This window comes from Eptesicus fuscus, chromosome 18 (genome assembly GCF_027574615.1).
Source record: "Eptesicus fuscus isolate TK198812 chromosome 18, DD_ASM_mEF_20220401, whole genome shotgun sequence".
In the NCBI taxonomy this organism is placed as follows: Eukaryota; Metazoa; Chordata; class Mammalia; order Chiroptera; family Vespertilionidae; genus Eptesicus; species Eptesicus fuscus.
In genome coordinates, this window is record NC_072490.1 from 191174 (window position 1) to 210151 (window position 18978).

Consider the following 18978-nt stretch of genomic DNA (forward strand, 5'->3'; position numbering starts at 1 on the left):
AGCCAATGGGGAAGGCAGGTTCCTAAGCAGGAGGGACTGGTCTCTGCTGGGTGCCTCTGTCACAGCCCCTCCCCTCTCCGGGCCTCGGTTTCCTCAGCTGCACCTGTAGCCGAGGGAAGACAGTGCTGCCTGGGCTCAAGCAGGAAGGGAAGGGCCGGTCAGCTTCCCCCCTGGAGTCCAGACTTCCTGTCCAACCACACCTCAGGGCATTGGAGACCGCGGTCAGTCTGCCCTCACTTCCCACTCACTGGGTGACCTCATGGGCATTGCCAACTTCACTTTTATTATCTGCCAGATTGAACAAGATGAGCCGGGCCTCTCCCAGCTCCTCCTGGGCTTGGGGCCGGGGGATTTGTAGAGCCCGAGAGAGCCCAGAGGGCAGCCTCTGCTGGTGCACCTCCCTCGGCACCTACAGCACAGCCAAGGGCCCTGTCCAATCCCAGCCACCCACACGCCTGCACACGCACACGATGCCACAGTAATGTGGTGGCGTGTGCACTCACTTGTGCCACAGACTCATCCGCTACAGAGCTCACTGGCAGGGCCCCATGTTGCACAGGTCAGGTGGCAGCCCTGCACATGGGCGTATGTGTACACATTCACATGGACACAGATGTATACGCTGTGGCGTGTGCACACCGAGACCCACACCCAGGCACATACAGAGGCAAGTGCAAAGTGCACGTGCACTCTTGTGTACACAGATGCCGTGGGACAGAGCGCATGCCTACGCACACATAGGTGTCACCCAGCCCAGCACAGCCCCAGAGCCATTCTGAGCCAGGCCTGGGGCCAACACCAGACTTCCAGCTCCCAGCAGGCCCAGCCGCTTGGCCCAGGCCCAGGCCCAGGCTGCTCAGCCCAGGCTAGGTTCCAGATGCCCCAGATCCAGGCTGATTCCGACTCAGGGGATCCCTGCTTCCTACCTCCTGTTCCCCCAGAGCTAAATCTGGAGCCCTGGGGGTTGGGGCTCCAGGATAGAACCCCCCTTCGTGTTCCCTGGCCACTGTGAATGGACTCTGCTCATGGCTTCCAACCCAGAGGCCCTGGAAGCTGGACTGGGTTCCTACAGGAAACCCACAGGAGCTAAAAATAGTACACAAGGGACAAATAGGGCTCTGCAGGCCAGCATTCACGCCACCGCACCGAGAGGAAGCTGCCTTCCAGGGAGGCCGGGCAGGGGAGCCTGGGGCCCAAGCTCCCCCCGCCCCCCAGATCTGATGGGCCCCACTGGGGGCAGGGGGTCTGGGGAAGAAAAATCTCATAAGTAGAAACCGTGCTGGACAGTGGGCAGGAGCCCGAGTTTGAGGCCCCGTTCCCGAGTGTCCTTAGGGCACAAGCCCTCTCTGGGCTTCAATTTTTCATGAGTAAAGAGGGGAGAGGAATAACAAGACGATGAGGCGTTAGCTTTCAGGGTATGCCTCCCTTCATGGTGTTACTAGGAAACAGTGCAAATATTCGTCAATGGGGTGTTGATTGAAAGGTATCGTTGGGTTTCTATGCAGCGCCTTGAGCAACAACAATATCAGAATGACTGGCATTTACTGTGATGTGCAGGTCCCGACACTGCAGTCATACCCATTTCACAGATGGCGAGCTGAAGCTCAGAGCGGTTAAGCAGCCCACGGAGGGCTCACAGCGCTCCATATGATTGCACCCCAGAAGTCTTTGTTCTCAGCATTAAAGCATTAAAAACCTTAGACTCTGTAAAGCATAAAGCTACAAATTTACAAGAAGCATTTCAAAGTTTAACTACTTAAGTTTTTTCTATGTTAATCGTTCAGTAAATTATGGATAATAACTTTATTTCCGTCAACTTTGCCATCTTCAGAGGGCCAGAAAGGTCCTTCAAATAATTAAACTTTCAAATGGTGTCTCTTGTTTGTCGCTTACACTTCTGAGGTTATTAAAGCTTAAAACTGCACTGACAGTTTCAGGATACCTGTTATTTTAAGTCAGTTTGACGTCAAAGCCTGTGTGACGGTATTCGATGGTGGGATTGGGGTGGAGGGGGGATCTGTGACGCTGTGCTGGGCAGGAAGCCCTGGGGAAAAGGTATATGATCAATAGCACATGTGGTTCAGGAGCAGAAGGGGAGCCCACTGAGAGCAGAGGCCGTCCCAGGGACGATGGGGACACACAGGATTGTGTTCCCTTTCAGATTCCTTCATCAGGCTTGCCCTGCCTCTTGGATGGAAAGATGATGAACTTGAACCCAGCCGGCATGGCTCGGTGTTCGAGCATCAACCTATGAACCAGGAGGTCACGGTTCGATTCCCAGTCAGGGCACAGGCCTGGGTTGCGGCTTGATCCCCAGTGTGGGGCGTGCAGGAGGCAGCCGATCAATGATTATCACTCATCATTGATGTTTCTCTCTACCTCTCCCTTCCTCTCTCTGATATCAATATATATACACTGAGTGGCCAAATTATTATGATCTCTGAACGCATAATAATCTGGCCACTCAGTGTGTGTGTGTGTGTGTGTGTGTGTGTATATATATATATAAATTACTATGATCTCTGAACGCATAATAATCTGGCCACTCAGTGTGTCAGTGTGTGTGTGTATGTGTGTGTGTGTGTGTGTGTGTGTATATATATATATATATATATAGAGGCCCAGTGCATGAATTCATGCATGGGTGGGGTCCAGCCAGCCTGGCCAGGGGGAGGGGACATGGGCGGTTGGCTGGCCTGTCTGCTGGTCAAACTCCTGGTCGAGGGGACAATTTGCATATTAGCCTTTTATTCTATAGGATATACACTGAGTGGCCAGATTATGATGCGTTCAGAGATCATAATAATCTGGCCACTCCGTGTATATATATTTTAAAAAGATGATGAACTTCATAGGAAAAAGTGACACCCCTCCCCTCCTGGGCTGAGCTGTCCTATCAGGTAGTCAGCACCCCATAATAGTTGGTGCATGTAATCCTCCATCAGCCCCGTGGGGACCGTCTTGCCCTCTCCATCCCGTAGACGAGGAAATGGAAGCACAGAGGAGTACTGGTTTGTCTCACTAACCCCAGCCCAGCCAAGTCCTCTCGGACCCTGCATCCCCAGGGTGACCCCATGCTCCTGACTGGTCAGCGTGTCTTTCCTGGCCTGGCCCACGACAGATGGCATGAGGGAGTGGAGAGCAGACAGAAAGCTGCAGTGGAACGCTGAAGCCTGGCCAGAGCAAGCCTGGGGAAGATGGGGTGGCCCAGCCCCCAGACTTGGCCACCCACTGCTGAGGGCCTCCTCAGAAGGCCCCTGGGCAGCCGTCACCCCTGCCCACGGCTCTCCTGGTTTCCTACGGCCGGGCCATCTCCCAGGCCTGACTCCCGTGGGTGCCTGAGGCTGGCCCTCCACCTCCTGCAGCCTGCCTTGGTCCTTGCTCATTATGGCACCTCCCGGCGGAGCCCCCAAGCTCTGGGTCTATAGGGTCCCCTGTTCTGAGGGTGGGCTCAAGGCCCACAGCACCCCTGCCTGCCTGGCAGGTCTCCCCTGGTGTTCCTGGTGATGAGGGACACAGGGGGTCAGCCTGAGTGCAACTCAGCACTCAGAGGCAGGAGCTTCGTGATAATGGAACAAAGGGAGGGAGGAGGGAGGAGGGAGGAGGGGGAGGGGGAGGGAGGAGGAAGGAGGGGGAGGAAGGAGGGGGAGGGGGAGGAGGGAGGAGGGAAGAGGGGGGAGGGGGGAGGGAGGAAGGACACACACCAGAAGGCTTCCCACCCAGGCTGCCCCTCCCTTTCCTCCCCAGGTCTCCACACCCTCACAGCCTCCCTCCCCCTCTTCCCCTCCAGCCCTGGGGTGTCAGGGCTCACCCTGGGTCAGGACCAGAGTGAGAGGTGGGCTGGGTTCAGTGTGAGGTCAGGGCCAGGGCTCAAGTGTGACAGAGGCTGAGGGTCAGCCCTTGGGGGGGGGTGCGGGGAGCCTACCCCTGTCCTGCAGCCGCAGATGCTGGCCCCTTCAGGAACCTTCCATGGCACCCGCAGCCGCAGCTCCCACCATTCCATCCCGCTCCCCACCCCCACCCCAGCCCTGGTGTCCAGGGTGACCAGAGCCGCCTCCGGGCAGGAAGCCAGCCCAGGGCATCCCTGAGCGCCTGTCGCCATGGCAACCTGCCTGTTGGGCGCACGCACCTGGGTCCAGTGCAGCTTTTCACATCCAGGACGTGACCAGGGGAAGGGCCTCCCAGACCCGCAGATTCCGCCCCCTCCTCATCCCAGATGGGGAAACTGAGGCCCCGTGGGGAGGGAGGGCGGGACCTGTTGCTCAAGGACCTGACCCCGCGTGGGTCCAGGTGGGTGGGGGGAGGAGGGGAGGCTGGAGTCTGGTCCTCGGAGGGGCGGGCCCTTCACGCGCTCCAGTGCGGGCGGGCGGCCCAGCAACCGGACACCAGCGATGAATAAATGATGCCCGCGGCCCGCGGCCAGATCGCCTCCGTCCCTGCAGCTGCCAGGGCACCGCCGGCCGCGGGCATCGCTCGGCTCCGGACCTGCGGGCACAGGGCACCTCCAGGCCGGCGGCGCAAGGATGGCCCGGCGGCGGGGCGCGGGGCCCCTCTGGGCGCTGGGCGGCGCGGCGCTGGGGGTCTGCCTCGCGGGAGTCGCTGGGCAGCTGGTGGAGGTGAGTCTGACGGCGGAGGGGGGCGCGGCCTCGGGGCGGCCGGCACCGTCCAGGCGGGGGTGGGGGTGCCTTTCCTGTCCTCTCGCCCGGGAGGCCTGGCTTCATGGAGACCCAGCCCGGCCCCACCGCTTCCAGGCTGCGGGGAGAGAGCCCCAATCCGAGGTCCCTGGTCCCCTGATTTCAGGGCGTCTGTCTGATGGGGGAAACTCACTTTCACCTGATCTTAGGGGTCCCGGTCTGACCGGGGTACAGAGTGTCCCATCTGCTGGGCCCCTCAGCTCCTCTCCTCCAGTGTTCCGTCCAGAGGGGCCTGAGGAGAGGATGCCTGGTCCTTGGTTTCAGCGACCACCAGTCTGATGGGGGTCTAGTCCCTGATTTGGGGGTCTGTTGGAGGAAACAGCGTCTGCCACCCAAGGTCCTCCAGCGTCCCCTGTCCAGGGAGGAGACCGGCCTCCCTCGGGAAGATGAGGAAATTGCATTCCAAGCTGGAGGCTGGGACAGGCGGTGACTGACTGCATTTGCCCTGGAGGGAGGGGCGGGCAGGCCCCGGCCTTAGGGTCTGTCTTGGTCCTTGTGTGTGATGGGGGGTGGGGAGCCAGCTGGGGTTTGTAGAGGGGAGAATCGCGCTGAGACCTGGTTTGGACAGAAGAGAATACACTGGAAAAGGGGCATGTCGTTGGGATAACTGGGAGGAGCTGCTGAGACACCCAGGAAGAGGTGAGGAAGTTGGCTGGTCGGTGGGCCAGGAGCCTGTCTGGGGCCAGGAAGGGCTGGGCGGGGCAGGGTGGGGCCATCTGCAGCCTCCCTGGCCCCTCTACGCATTGCTGCTGAGCCGGGAAGGGGTTCCAAAAGGCAGACCAGACCCAGAATTCTGGAGCATGAGGTGCAGAGAAAGCAGGGACGCACCCAGGAAGGCCCTGAGTGGCAGGTGCTAGGGGACAGGATGGGAGAGGGCAGGCAGAGCCTTGTCCTGGGGTCAGAGGGCACAGCCCTGATGTGAAGGGTCTGGGGACATGGGTGGGGACAGAGCCTTGCCGCCCAATGCTAGCCGTCCCTGCTGCTGACCAGGGGGTGTGGTCAGAGGGCTGGGCTGGAGTTCGATGTCAGCTCCGGTGTCCTGTCAGGGAGCCAGGCTAACTTGAGCTGTGGCTTGGGCACCTCACTGGCTGCCCTGAGGCCTCAGATGCAGAAACTGAGCTGGCCTGGGTACCAGAGAGGCGGGGGTGGGGGCGAATCAGTTCTGAGCCAAGGGCTCCTCCCTGGCCCCGGGGAGCAGGTCTCCTCCCAGCTCATTAAGGGAAATTGCATTTGGAGTCCATCTACCTGCCATCTGCCTACAGCCTGTGCAAGGGCCTGGCCGAGCCTGGGGATCCAGGGAAGCACCAGATAGATGGGCAGGCCAGGGCCCATGGCACCACCCACCCCAGCCCTCCAGCGTCACCGCTACAGGCATGAGGCTCGGATGGAGGTCAGACCCAGCAGCGCCCCCCACAGGAGACAGCAGATTGCTCCTGTCACCCTCCACCCAGGACCCCGCCACTGCCAGCCCTGGCCCTGGCACTGCCCACAAGTCCTCCCACCACATGTGTGCCCTGTACCCACAAGTGTGTGCTCAACCCCATGTGCACCCCACCCCCCACAGGTGCCCTGACTCCACAGATGTGTGGTACCTGCCCAGTTCACCCTGGTTAAGAGAAAAAAGCCAGGGAATCGGGTACCAATCCCTCACAAAGACCCTTTGGCTTCCTGGGACAGGCTGCTGAAGGTGCTCCCGGGAGGAGGAGGAGGAGGGGGAGGAGGAGGAGGAGAAGGGGGGAGGAGGAGGAGAAGGAGGAGGAGAAGGAGGGGGAGGAGGAAGAGGGGGAGGGGGAGGAGGAGGAAGTGGAAGTGCCTGGCTCGTGGGAGGACCCCATCCCTGCTTTCGGCCCAGGGAAAGGCTGATGGACGGTGGCCTGCGGGCTGTCTTTCCTCCCAGACGGCCAGAGACTCCTCAGGCCGGTCCTTGTTTGTTCATCGGAGGACGGCACGGTGCACAGATGGCCCAGGGTCCTCCCTCCTAAGCACTAACTCCCATCCACACCCTCAGCCAAGCGTGGGGACAGCGGTCATGTCCCTGTCAGCCCTGCAGATCAGGGACAGGTCTTGCTCAGACCCGCCCAGAGCAGGCCTGGTCCACCCAGACCCCAGAGCAAGGCCATGTCCCCTTAGAACCCCCAGGGCAGGGCCGTGTCCCCTCCGTCCTTCCGTCCTTCAGGGCAACACTCTGTCCATTCAGTCCTCCAAGGCAGGGCCACGCCCCCGGGATCCCCAGGAAAGGGCCATGTTCCCCTCAAGCCCCCAGGGCGCGCGGGGCCCACTGGGAAGGTGGGAGGCAGCTGGCTCTGCTCTGCTTGGCTGACTTGCTCCCACCGTGCTTACATGGTTCGGCCCCCAGGTGTCGCTGCCGCACTGTGGACAAACGATCCCGGGTCCTGTCCTGACCGGCCTTGTCCTAGCCCTGGTCATTGGAAGTGTGGGGTCCTGGCCAGGCGCAGTCACCGGCTCCACACCTACCCCACACTGAGGGGGGGCGGGGGGCGGGCGGACAGCTCGGGATAGCCAAGTCCGCAGGGTAGTACAGACCTCGCCTGGTCTCTGGCCTTGGTCTTGAGTCCCCGTCTGCCTGTGGGCGCCCAGGACTGGAGGGGGAGGAGAGACCCACAGGCTATCGAAGGGGCCTTGAACCAGACGGGGACAGGCTGTCCCATTTTGCCCTTTGGGCCTCGGTTTCCCCAAGCACCGACCACCCTTGCCCTCCAAGTCCCGGCTCCGTGGTTCTGGGACTCTGCTCTCTTGTGCTAAATTGGGAACTTCCCGAGGTCTAGGGCAGCGATTTCTAACGGTGGGCCGCAAGGATTTTTAAAACATGCAGCACTCGTCTACATAGTCAGAGGCACTGACCTCTTTCCCCTTAGATCAGGGGTCGGGGGCGTCCAGTCACTTGGCCTGGCCCTGCCAAGGCATGAGGGGTGAGTTAACTAAATGTTTGACCAAATGCAGCAGGCTAATTTTTAAGTCGGTGATTTTGTATGGCCCACGAATGATGTTTTAAATACGCAAATGGCCCTTGGCAGAAAAACGGTTCCCCACCCTGCCTTAGATTGTCGCATAAAAAGTGACAGCAACCCACACAACGGTAGCCGTGCAGCGTGAATGAATCAGAAGTTACCTGTTGTTTTGGTCAGATCAGCAAAATCGTATTTTTCAGTGTGCCGCGGAATTTTAGTAATTAGTGTACGTGCCACGAGACGACCGGGGTTGGGAATCGCTGGTTTGGGCAATGGCAATGATTCCAGGCTCTCCTGAAGGGCCTGGGCTGAGTCCTTGCTGAGACCAGGCCTCTCAGCCCGGCTCTGCCTGGCTCACTCCCCTCTCTCCCACCCGCAGCCCAGCACGGCCCCGCCCAAGCCCAAGCCGCCGCCGCTGACCAAGGAGACGGTGGTTTTCTGGGACATGCGCCTGTGGCACGTGGTGGGCATCTTCTCCCTCTTCGTGTTGTCCATCAGTGAGTAGCCGCGCCCTGCCCTCCCCGGCCCGGGGCGGTGGGGGCTCAGCACCCGCCCCCGGCACCACCCCAGGGGCTCAGAGCAGCAATTCCCAGCAATGCAGGCAGGCCGGGCGCCCGCGGGAGGCCTGCTGTGGCTCCTGGCACCTCCCGTCCGCACAGAGTCCCTGTGGAGGGGGGACGGGCAGTGGTGACCGGAAGCATTCTGCCCAACCAAACGGGGAAGCAGCCACATGGCAATTACGGTGATTACAGGGGCTCCGGGATCCAGGACGGGCGTGTCATTTTTCCCCATCGGGCCTCCTCATGCTTTTCCTGCAGTCCAGCCAACTTAAAGGGCCCACACCCAGGGGCCCCAGCAAGGCCACCCGGCGTGGCTCCGCCCAGAGGCTCCCAGATGCCCAGCAGATGTGTCTCCCAGGCTGCAAACGCTGCTTTGTCACATTCCATGGCCCCGCATGCCTCACACCCTCTCAATTAAAAGCAGGAGACCCCTTCCTCCTGGGGGGGCGGGGGGGGGGCGGTGCTTGACGCAAAGTCGAAATAGAAGTGGGCTGGACATGCTCCTTGTCGGGGGGGGGGGGGGGTCTGGTCTGGAGTTGGGGGAGGGGCAGGGAAATGCCAGCTGGTGGGGGAGGCCGCCATGGCAGAGTCTGGGGGAGGTTCCTACAGGCCAAAGGGAATGGGGGGCATGCTGCAAAGGCTCCAGAGAGAAGTCCTCTGAGCTGCACGTGGGGGGGGGCGGGGCGGGTCCCCGATGGATGCTGGAGGCCCTCAGGGGAGGGGATGGTGTGGGCAGAGGTCTCAGATAACCCTCTGGCATTTCCCCCAGCGCCTGTCGGGGTAAAGTGCATGCAGGGTCTAAGGGAGCTGTCCCGGGAAGAGGTCCCCTGAGGCAGCGCCTGCTGACAGCATAAGACACACCCAGACGTGGGGCTCCAAGGGAGACCAGGACATCTGACCCGCATGTGCTGCTCCTGGCTCCAGAAGTGCCCTCCCTGTGGGAAAACACCCCCCACCCACCATTTCTTCACAGCCTGGGTGGGGCCCGGATCTGAGCAAGAGGCTGGGAACCAGGCAGGCTTCTGGGCGCAGGCCCCGCAGACAGACCGGGGGTCCACGGGGGGCGGGAGGGGGACAAGCCCCACCCTGCCAAGTGGGGGGGGCTCTGTCCTGCAGGGGCCACAGGGGGCCCAGGGGCAGCTCCGGGCACACAGTGGCCTCTCCCGGGCTCAGCTCGGCCCCACGTGGTAGAGGTGCCAGGCCCAGAGGCACCTGGACACCACCACACAGACCGACTCGTGCCCCTCACACCACCTCCTAGAAGAGGGTGAGGACGGCCCACAGGCCGAGCAGCAGAGCCCGAGTCCTGAAGAGGAAACAACCTTCCTGCTCCCCGGTCTGCGTGAACCCCGGAGGCGCAGCTGTTGCTGGGGCATCACCCCCAGACCCTGTGAAGAGGGGCTGGGATTGGATGAAGTTCCTCGGGGGGTCTTCTCCGGCCTGGGCCCTGGAACTCAATCGAAGGTCCTTTGTTTCTCTCCTCCTTTGGAGAGAAGCGCCCAGGCCAGGCCTGGAGCGAGGGGCAGTGTCTGAGCCCTGCCCTGGCCTCCAATGGCTGCCCTTGGTGCTCCCCTGAAGCCCAGCCCCCCAGGTCCGGAAGCAGCTCCATCCCTTCCCCTGAGGCTGGGCCACGGTGGACAGCCCGAGTGTGCCCAGTCCGGAGGGGGGCCTGGGGGTGGCTGGAAGACGTGGCACAAGCCAGTCGGGTTGGGGTGAGGGACCAGCCTTGGGCACTGGGCACACACAGGGTCTGGAGAACACCAGGACCCAGCTCTCTGGGTCAGAAAGGCCTCTGTCTACCCAGGCCTACCCCACAGCAGAGGCCATTCCGACCCCCTGGGGCCTCATGCAGCCCCCAGAGTGCTCCTGGGTGTGACTGCCCCCCCCCTCGCCCCCTCTCCATTCATTCAGGAGCCAGTCTTGTCCTCAGCAGCAAAGGCCTTGAGACTATCATTCATTCACTCACTCATTCACTCATTCATTTTTTCCTTTCCTCTGCAAGTCTGGGTGAGACTCAATGGGGCCATGATATTTGGTTGAAGTTGCACAGGGCGACTCCAGAGGGTGCTCCCGCCCAGGCCATGTCGGTTCGGTCTGATCCATCTTCCCCAAAATACGCCGGTTCGTCCTGCCCGCCCTCCTGTCCCCAGGAGTCTGCCAAGAAGTCATGTCTGGTCATGCACTTAGAATAGGAAGCAGCTCCATCCCCTCCCCTGAGGCTGGGCCCGAGGTGGTCAGACTGTGGGGGCCTCGGAAAAATAAACTCAGTTCAGCCAGGTCCCGGCAGCCCTGCCCGCCATGCCCATCACCAGGCAGGCCAGCGCCGTGCCCTGGCCCCGGGTGCCTGGGTGCCGCCGCCCCAGCAGGAAACCCGCTCCTGGAATAACTCAGGCTGAGGTGAACGCCCGGGGCAGGGCTGGGCCCTGGCGGCTCTCACAGCCAGGAGAGGCCCAGGCGGTCCTCAGGGAGGGGGAGGAGGTGCAGCCACGTCCTCCGTGCCCGAGGCCGCTCTGACCCACTCGGAGCCCAGGGCTGAGGGGGCACAGGGCACCTCCAGGAAGCCGTGGCCTGAGTCACGTGCGGCCACGTGCCCTGCCCTGCGGGGGCTCTCCGTCTGTTCAGGACCTCGGGACCAGGACCCATGACAGAGCAGGTGCCAAATGGAAATCTGAGGCCCCTGGTTCAAACAGCATTAAGAATTTCAAGACAGTGAGAGCCGAGCGCTAGCCCAGGCGCCAGGCCCTCCTACGAGTGTGTGAGGCGTGTAGCCAGCCCCGGTCCGGAGAGCCCTTCAAACTCCCAGGGCCCGCGTGGGGTTTTGTCAAGATGTGAGCCTCGCTCTGGCCTGTTTGGCTCAGTGGATAGAGCGTGGGCTTTCGGACTGAAGGGTCCCTGGTTCAGTTCCGGTCAATGGCCTGGGTTGTGGGCTCGATCCCCACTAGGATGACTGTCATCATTGATGTTTCTCTTTCTCTCTCTCTCCCTCTCCCTTCCTCTCTGAGACCAAAAGGAAGGAAGGGGGGGAGGGAGGGAGGGAGGGAGGGAGGGAGGGAGGGAGGGAGGGAGGGAGGTAAAATACATTGCTAAAAAAAAAAGATGCAAGCCTCCCAGCAGTCTCTTAGGCGAGACAGCCCTGGGCAGAGGGAGACATGCACACCTGAAGTGTGGGCACCTTCCTGGGTGTCGGAGCTCCAGGCCCGGCCACACCCTCTCTGTCCCCCTCCAGTTATCACTCTGTGCTGTGTTTTCAACTGCCGTGTGCCACGGACCCGGAAGGAGATCGAAGCCCGGTACCTGCAGCGGAAGGCGGCCAAGATGTACACCGACAAGCTGGAGACAGTGCCACCCCTCGATGAGCTCACCGAGGTTCCCGGAGGTGAGCTGCCGGGCCCAGCCCCGCCGCCGCCCGACCCTGCGGAGCCAGCCAGTGCCTCAGACCTGCCCCAGGAGGCTCAGGGAGGGAACCCCACTCCGTCCCCGGACACCAGGACACAGAACTGGTCAGAGTGAGGCGGGCAGAACAGAGAGGTGCTGTGCAGGTGGGAGAGGCATGGAGGGAAGAAGGCAGTTGAAGGGCCGGGTGTGGAGGCCGTGGGTGAGCCTTGGGTGCTGTCTCACGCCTGGCGCACGCCCCTCTGCCCCACAGATGACAAGAAGAAGAAGAAGAAGAAGGACAGCGTGGACACGGTGGCTATCAAGGTAGAGGAGGAGGAGAAGAATGAAGCCAAGAAGTAAGGAGAATCGAGGAGAGCTTCCTGGAAGCGGCAGCTGGGGCTCAAGTCCTGGCTGGGGCCCAGGCAGCCTGGACTCCACGCTCCTCTCGAGCCCGTCGGGGGCAGGGACCAGACCGCAGGTGTCCTGCCTCCCAGCCTGGGCTCCGCTCCTTCTACCCTGTCCACGTGGCCGCTCAACAAAGCGGGTCGGGGCCACTGTCCGTCTGCAGATCCGAGCAGCCTCACACCCCGACACGCCCGTCTCGCCTTTTGGCCGGAAACAGCAGTGGTGCTAACGGAGCGGTAGCTGTGGGGTCACACCGCAAAGGCCTGTGAGCCAATGTGAACCGGATGGTCAGCCGGGAGCTGCGGCGCAGGCGGCTCTCAGGCCTTGCTGGACAGCAGTCCTGGGGTGAGGGGTCAGCCCCAAGCCGAGCAGGGGCTCGGGTCCAGCGGGGTGGGCAGAGGTGGCCAGAAGCAGGAGAACCCCCAGCCCAGCAGCCTAAGCCCCTGGCAACAGGATGCACTTGGTTTACACTCAGGGATGGAGCAGAGGCTGCTGGGGGTCGGCACGAGGCCCAGGCTCAGGGCTGGGCTGCAGGGGTCAGGGGTGCAGGAGGCTGAAGCTGGGGGCCAGGGGAGGAGGGAAGAAGGCTGCCACCTGGGCCCCTTAGGAATCCAGGGAATATCTGAGAAGTCAGCGGGCCCTGGGCTGTGCCATGACCCTTTCTCCACTCGGCTGTGGGCGGGGGTCAGGGCCCCAGTCACTGAGGGACAGCTGGGGTTGAGGCCGCCTCTTCTCCCACCCTCAACAACAGGGCCCAAAAGCACAGCTGATGAGAAGGCCCAGGGATGAGAGGTGCGGGGGGGGGGGGCGGGGGCTTCCGAAGGGCAGCGAGCACCAGCGGGCATCACCGGGGCGTCCGCGGGGCCTGGGGACTCAGGAGATCCCAGAGGTTTCTGGCCAGGGGGCCTGCAGAGATTAGTAAATAAAGCTGAGTGCCTTCCATCCCCCACGACCTGGAGTGCCGGTCACAGCGGCAGAGCCGGCTGAGGGTCCCTCCCCGGCTTCTCCAAGCCTGAATTGGGGTGAGCTGGAGGGAGTCAGGTGCCCAAGGGCAAGGGGCAGCTGTGGTTTCAACAGGCCTTCGGGGGTCTGAGCCCAGTGCTGGGTGTGTCCTGGCCACTGCCAGGAGCCAGGCGAACGGCAAGGAGAGCCGGACTCCAATTAAATTAACGGGAAGAACACATTCAACTCCTGGCCCGACAGCTGCCCCTCCCAGCCTCGCGCAGTGTCCAGGCAGCGCCAGCTCCGGCCTGGGCAGGGCATTCCAGGCCCTCCATCGCCTGACCCATATCATCCCTGCACACACTCCCTCACCTTCTGCAGGAGCCACCCCCCACCCCCACCCCATGGAAGCCAGTCCTGGGCTCTGCCTTTCGGTGCCTGAGCCCCCATCCCACCCCATCTTGTTCAGCCATCTCCCACCTGAGCAGCTCAGAGAGCGAGGGCCTCCAGGCCCAGGAAGGAGACTGCGTGAGGAAGAGAACTGTTTAATTGAGCACCTGGTCTCGGCCCTGCCGATGGGACAGGAGAGCGGACCTGTCCTGGACGAGGACGATGAGGGGGCCTGGGACCAGAGGACACCCCCAGGGATGGCCTGAGAGCATCAGCAGGCAGCAAGGAGGCTGAGGGGCAGCGACAGTGCCAGGAGCAGGGCCCTGGATGGGGCTGGCAGGGCCTGCCCGTTGACGCGCTTCCAGATCCAGTGCTGGTAGGCGGAGATGCGCAGGTAGATGGGCGGGGCCTCGCTCTTGCCGCAGCCGGGGCCCCAGCTCACCATCCCCACCAGGAACCACGTGTCCTGCACAGGACAGGACAGCGGCTCCCCACTGACCTCCTGCGGGAGGGGGGAGGACAGAAGGTCAGGGAGGCCAGACGAGGCCCGAGGGAAAGGGGACCCGGCTCAGGGACGAGCAGGGGGCTTCACACAGATCGTCCCCACACCCCTGAGTGTCACTGGCTGAGCAGTGCCCAGGAGGCCTCCCACAGAGGGTGCATCTCCCTGCTCTCTGGAATCAGTCCTCCATCCCCCCCTTTAACCCCCGCTCTGTCTTCCCACACCCCACTCTCCGCCTGACCTCCATCTCTCTCCCCCATCCCATCTCCCTTCCCCATCTTCCTGCTCCATGGCCCCTGCTCATTCCCTTCCCACTCCTGTCCTCTCCCCTCTCCCCCCCCCATCCTGGCCCAGGGCCTGGAGGGCAGGGTCCCCTTCTCTCCCCTCTCCCCCCCCCCCCCATCCTGGCCCAGGGCCTGGAGGGCAGGGCAGGGGCAGGCGCTCACATAGCAGAAGTGCTTCCTGTCCGTGTCCTGCACACAGATCATCTGGGAGTTGATGATCCGAACCAGGGAGGGGATTTTGGCGAACCGGTGGTAGAAATCCTCACACTCCTTGCTGTTCAGGACGGTGACCTCCTTCTCCTGGATGGTCCGGAACTGCGGCCATGTGCCTGTGGACAGGCCCCACTCAGGCGGGCGGCTTCCCTGCTGCCCACCCCCCTCGGCTCCTCGCCAGCTTCCAGCCTTTTCCGCTGGCCACACAGCAGCCCAGGGAGGGGGGTCTCTCCAGGTTCAGCACACCTGCCATCCCAGCCTGCCCTTCCCCAGCACCCCTTGAGAGGGGCCTGGGCAGGGCCCCCAGTCTGGTTTACCTCCCACTGAGTCCATTCCTACCCTTCCTTCTACCCCAAGACCCTCCTCAGAGGCTCGTCCCCTGAGCTTGCCCAGCACCCCTCAGTCCCCAGCATGGCTCCCTCCCTCCCCTCCGCTGGTCTCCGTCCATAGCCTGAGACTGGGGACTTCTGATCCTCCCCAGCCATTGACAGCCTGGACAGGGAAGACAGAAAAGCCAGCCCCTCCCCTGGGCTGGAGCCGGTGGCCGTTTCAGGCAAGCTGCTCCTGGAGGCTCCGGGGAGGGCACCTCTAGGGGGAAGGCCAGCGTTCCTGACGCAGAGGGCGTTCCTGGCTCCTAAGGAAATGGACCCTTGGAGGGTCCGGACAGCACTCCTGCTCTGGGCCCTGCTCCTGAATGGGATGATATGGGACTGAGGACCCTGGGGGGACCCCGAGGGACTCCAGACTCTGGTGCAGACTGCTTTGGCCAGCCCTGTGGGGTCCTCGGGGAGCTTTTCGCAGACAGGAGCCGGCTCCTCTCACCTCGATGTTCTGCTTCAAGGCATAGCCCTGCCCTCGGAATCCTGCAAACAGCAGAGCCTGTTCTGCGCCCCTCCTGCCCCGGGAAGCCCTGCCCACATGCCTGGCCTGGCCTGAGTGCTCATGGGCATCTCTGCCCCCTGCGGCCTGAGGCCACGGCGTGCTCACTGCCGAAACCCTCGAGGGGAAAACCACCTTGGATAGAAGAGCCCGACAGGGCCCAGCCAGCGTGGCTCAGGGGCTGAGCATTGACCTATGAACCAGGAGATCAGGGTTCGATTCCCGGTCAGGGCACATGCCCAGGTTGCAGGCTCTATCCCCAGTGGGGGGCGTGCAGGAGGCAGCCGATCCATGATTCTCTCTTCTCATTGGTGTTTCTATCTCTATCTCCCTCTCCCTCTCCTTTCCTCTCTGAAATCAATAAAAACATATTTAAAAAAAAAAAGAGAGAGAGAGAACCCAAAGGAGGTGGGAGCAGGGGCTCCCGGGGACGATGTCTCAGAAACATCTGTTCAAGGCCGCCCAGCTGTGCCGGCGTCTCCACACCCGCCCTGGTCTGGGAGGGGCGACTCACCGTTCGCCCTGGGGCGGCCCCAGCCCGTCACGGTGCAGAGGGAGAAGTCCTTCACCCTGTAGTCCAAGCCCGGCAGGCAGATGGGCCAGACGTACTTGCTGTAGTTAAGTGCTCTCTCGAGCCGCAGGAGGGCAATGTTGTTGGCCTGGCCCACCCAGGACCAATAGCGACGGGCCCGGTACCGGCTGTTCAGGATGACCTGGTGCACCCCGACGTCGGCCGTGGTCTGAGCCCTCTGGTCAATGCGGGGGCTCCCCACCCGCACAGAGTAGGTGACATCTTCCCTAGGGAAGCACCAGGGGAGTCTGCCATCAGCGCCGGGCACCCCACCCGGCCCTGACCCGCTGCCACTCTCCGAGAGACCCAGGCAGGCCGCCCACCGCCGTCAGGCCCCCTGAGCCTCTCCTCACAGCGGGGGTGAGCCGAGCCCTGCACACACAGTGTGGCCGTGTCCTCGCAACAGCCCTTCATTTCCATGGAGGGGAAACCGAGGCTCAGAGGAACCCAGGGACCCGCTCAGGGCTACACAGCCAGGAAGGGGTGGAGGTGGGACATGGGCCTCGCTTCCTCTGGATTCTGTCCCGGCCTGTGATGCGCCCAGGAAGCGACAGGCCCCCTGCACTGGGCCCTGGCCTCGCCCTCTGGCCTCCTTTCCCAGCATGCCTCTGGAGTCTGTGTGGACCCTTAGGCCGGATCACGCCCGTCACGCTTGTGCACTGGCCAGCCCTCGTGGCCAGCCCTCGTGGCCAGCCCTCGTGGCCAGCCCTCGTGGCCAGCACAGGTGTCCCCCTCGGGCCGCTCCCCCGGCACCGGAGCACGGGCATGCCCTCCCTCTGGTCCCCACACTGACGCCTCTGTGAGCACCCGCTTTCTTGTCTGTCCCCCCAGCGACCTGAGGGCGTGCTGGGTCCTCTCCCGGCCCCAGTGCCCAGGCCAGGGCCTGGCTGCCAAGGAGTGGCAAAGGCTGTTGGTCGATGAAGGAAGGAGGGAGTAAGCGAAGCAAGGCGCGGCACGGAAGAATGAGGGCCTTCTTCCTGTGGAAGTGGGCTCAGGCCGCGGGGCGGGGCGGGGCGAGGGTGGGGGAGGGGGGAGCAAGCGCCCTGCTCCCAGGAAAGCCTAGAACTGAGCTCTGCCCGCGGGGAGCTGGGTGAGGCTGGGCCTAGCACTGTGGGGCTCTGCCCAGCACAGCTGCCACGGATGGGCCGGCTGGTGGGAGGGCGGGGCCCATGTGGCTCCAAGGACCCTTCCCCCTGCCCACCAGGCCCCGACTCACGGGATCAGGCAGTGGGCCACGGTCAGCACCCACTGGGCGGCAATGAGGGTGCCTGCGCACACGTGTGTGCCGTTGGCCCGCACGCTGACCATCCATGGCCACCGCCGAGCTATGGCCTCTGGATCCCTGAGGGTGGGGTCCTGCTCGTGGGAGGCGCCGCAGGCTGAGGAGGAAGGAGAGCCTGATGAGGGAGGGACCGTCCAGCCGCCTCCCAGGGCACCGGCCCCACCCCCAGCCCCATCTCCCACCTCTCCAGCTCCTGCCGAGCCCTCCCAACGACTCCTCTCCTACTGGCCAGAGAGCAAGATGCTGTCCCCGTGCGCATCCCTCTCCCTGTCCCATGCCGGGCCTCAGCGCACTCCCCGGGCCCCTGGTCCCGGAGACCCTCACAGACTCCCCTGCTTCGACCAGGGCAGACCCTCTCCCTCTCTGGGAACCCCTCCTGCGGTTCAGAGAAAGGCAGGGCACCTAACAGGAAATGGGCCACCGCACAGACAGACACAGCCTGGGAGGGACGGCCGCAGACCAACTCAGAGCCCGACGGGCCTCCAGGACGGGCCTCCAGGACGGGCCTCCAGGACGGCAGACTTGAATCAGGAAGAGGCTCCTTCCGGCCACCACCTGCCAGGCAATCTGACCGTCCCTGATCCCGGTGTGGTGCCGGTGATCACTCAGCTGTGCCCCAGGGTCGGGGGGCAGGACCTGCATGTGCAAAGGCCACGGCGGGTCCTGCGAGTGGGGTGTGGGGTGTGGGGTGTGGGGGGTCCTGCGTGGGAGTGGGGTGAGAGTTAAATCATCTACACTGAGCTCCAGGATAAGCTATTTCCAGGTGGGGGGTCTCAGTTGCATGCACTTGAAGGCCACTGTTCAGGGCAAGGCGTGCATGCTGCCCAGACACCCTGGAGGGCTCCCTGAAAGCGGTGGGGAGACACCCGCCATCCCCACACCCCACCCCGCAGTCCGGGGCTGGGAATTCCCGTCCCCAGCGGGCAGGAGGGGGCAGAACACCCTGACCCAGGCCCGGGCCCCGCCCACTTCCTGTGCCGCCCGCCTGCCCGCCAGCCGGGCCTGGACCTAGTAGGTGCTCAGTTAACACCCTAAAAGGCAGGCTGCTCTCTGCTCACTCCTGCTTGTCCATCCTCCTCCGTCCTTTCTGCCTCATCCGAGGCCCTGGAGGCCTTCCCACCCCCATCCCCACCCCACCCCTCCCCCACCCCCACCTCCACCCCCACCCCACCCCTCCCCGAGCCCACGGCGCTCACTGAGCGGTAAGGCCGTGCTGACGTGGGAAGCGGGGTTCTGCGTGGTGGTGGGGCCCATGGTGGTGGGGCCCTGCGGCCTCATGGTGGTGGTGGGGGCGCCCTGCGGCCTCATGGTGGTTGGGGCGCCCTGCGGCCTCATGGTGGTGGGGGGGGCGCCCTGCGGCTTCATGGTGGTGGTGGGGGCGCCCTGCGGCTTCATGGTGGTGGTGGGGGCGCCCTGCGGCCTCATGGTGGTGGGGGGGCCCTGTGGCGCCTGGGTCTGGGGGACCTGCCGAGGCGGACGAGGCCCCCCTGAGGGGCAGCTGGCGCTGGCGGCACAGGGGGCGCCAGGAGCAGGGGGAGCAGCCCTGGGCAGCGCCCTGGCGGCGGTGTCGCCTGCGCCCGAGCAACCTGTGGAGGGAAGCGGAGGTCAGAGGTGGAGACGGGCCGGGATGGGGCAGGCGGGGGAGGACGGGGGGCGGGGGGCGCTCACCGGGGGAGGGCAGGGAGGCGGGGGGGGGCGGGGGGGGGGGGGCGCTCACCGGGGGAGGGCAGGGGGCGGGGGGCGCTCACCGGGGGAGGGCAGGGGGGCGGGGGGCGCTCACCGGGGGAGGGCGGGGAGGCGGGGGGCGCTCACCGGGGGAGGACGGGGGGCGGGGAGGGCGGGGGGCGGGGGGTGCTCACCGGGGGAGGGCAGGGGGGCGGGGAGGGCGGGGGGCGGGGGGCGCTCACCGGGG

General features: G+C 63.8%; 2 protein-coding genes across 2 annotated transcripts; one reads left to right on the plus strand and one right to left on the minus strand.

Annotated features, from left to right (window-relative positions):
• Positions 1-4523: 4523 nt before the first annotated feature.
• Positions 4524-11958, plus strand: TMIE (transmembrane inner ear). Its single transcript, XM_028160803.2, has 4 exons — positions 4524-4616; positions 8043-8160; positions 11450-11599; positions 11870-11958. Exons 1-4 carry the CDS (start codon positions 4524-4526, stop codon positions 11956-11958), a joined length of 450 nt encoding a protein of 149 aa, XP_028016604.2.
• A 1648-nt stretch (positions 11959-13606) lies between these two features.
• PRSS50 (serine protease 50) lies at positions 13607-18491 on the minus strand. Its single transcript, XM_054708126.1, is given in 5 exon segments — positions 13607-13837; positions 14284-14450; positions 15728-16011; positions 16986-17163; positions 18263-18491. Coding segments are annotated over 5 exon segments (1089 nt in total).
• Between the last annotated feature and the right edge of the window lie 487 nt (positions 18492-18978).

Excerpts from the sequence above, each read along its gene's own strand:
- TMIE (XM_028160803.2), top strand. The coding sequence starts at position 4,524 with ATGGCCCGGCGGCGGGGCGCGGGGCCCCTCTGGGCGCTGGGCGGCGCG. Across the intron at positions 4,617-8,042 it reads TCGCTGGGCAGCTGGTGGAG|CCCAGCACGGCCCCGCCCAA; the intron begins GTGAGTCTGACG and ends TCCCACCCGCAG. Across the intron at positions 11,600-11,869 it reads GCTCACCGAGGTTCCCGGAG|ATGACAAGAAGAAGAAGAAG; the intron begins GTGAGCTGCCGG and ends TCTGCCCCACAG.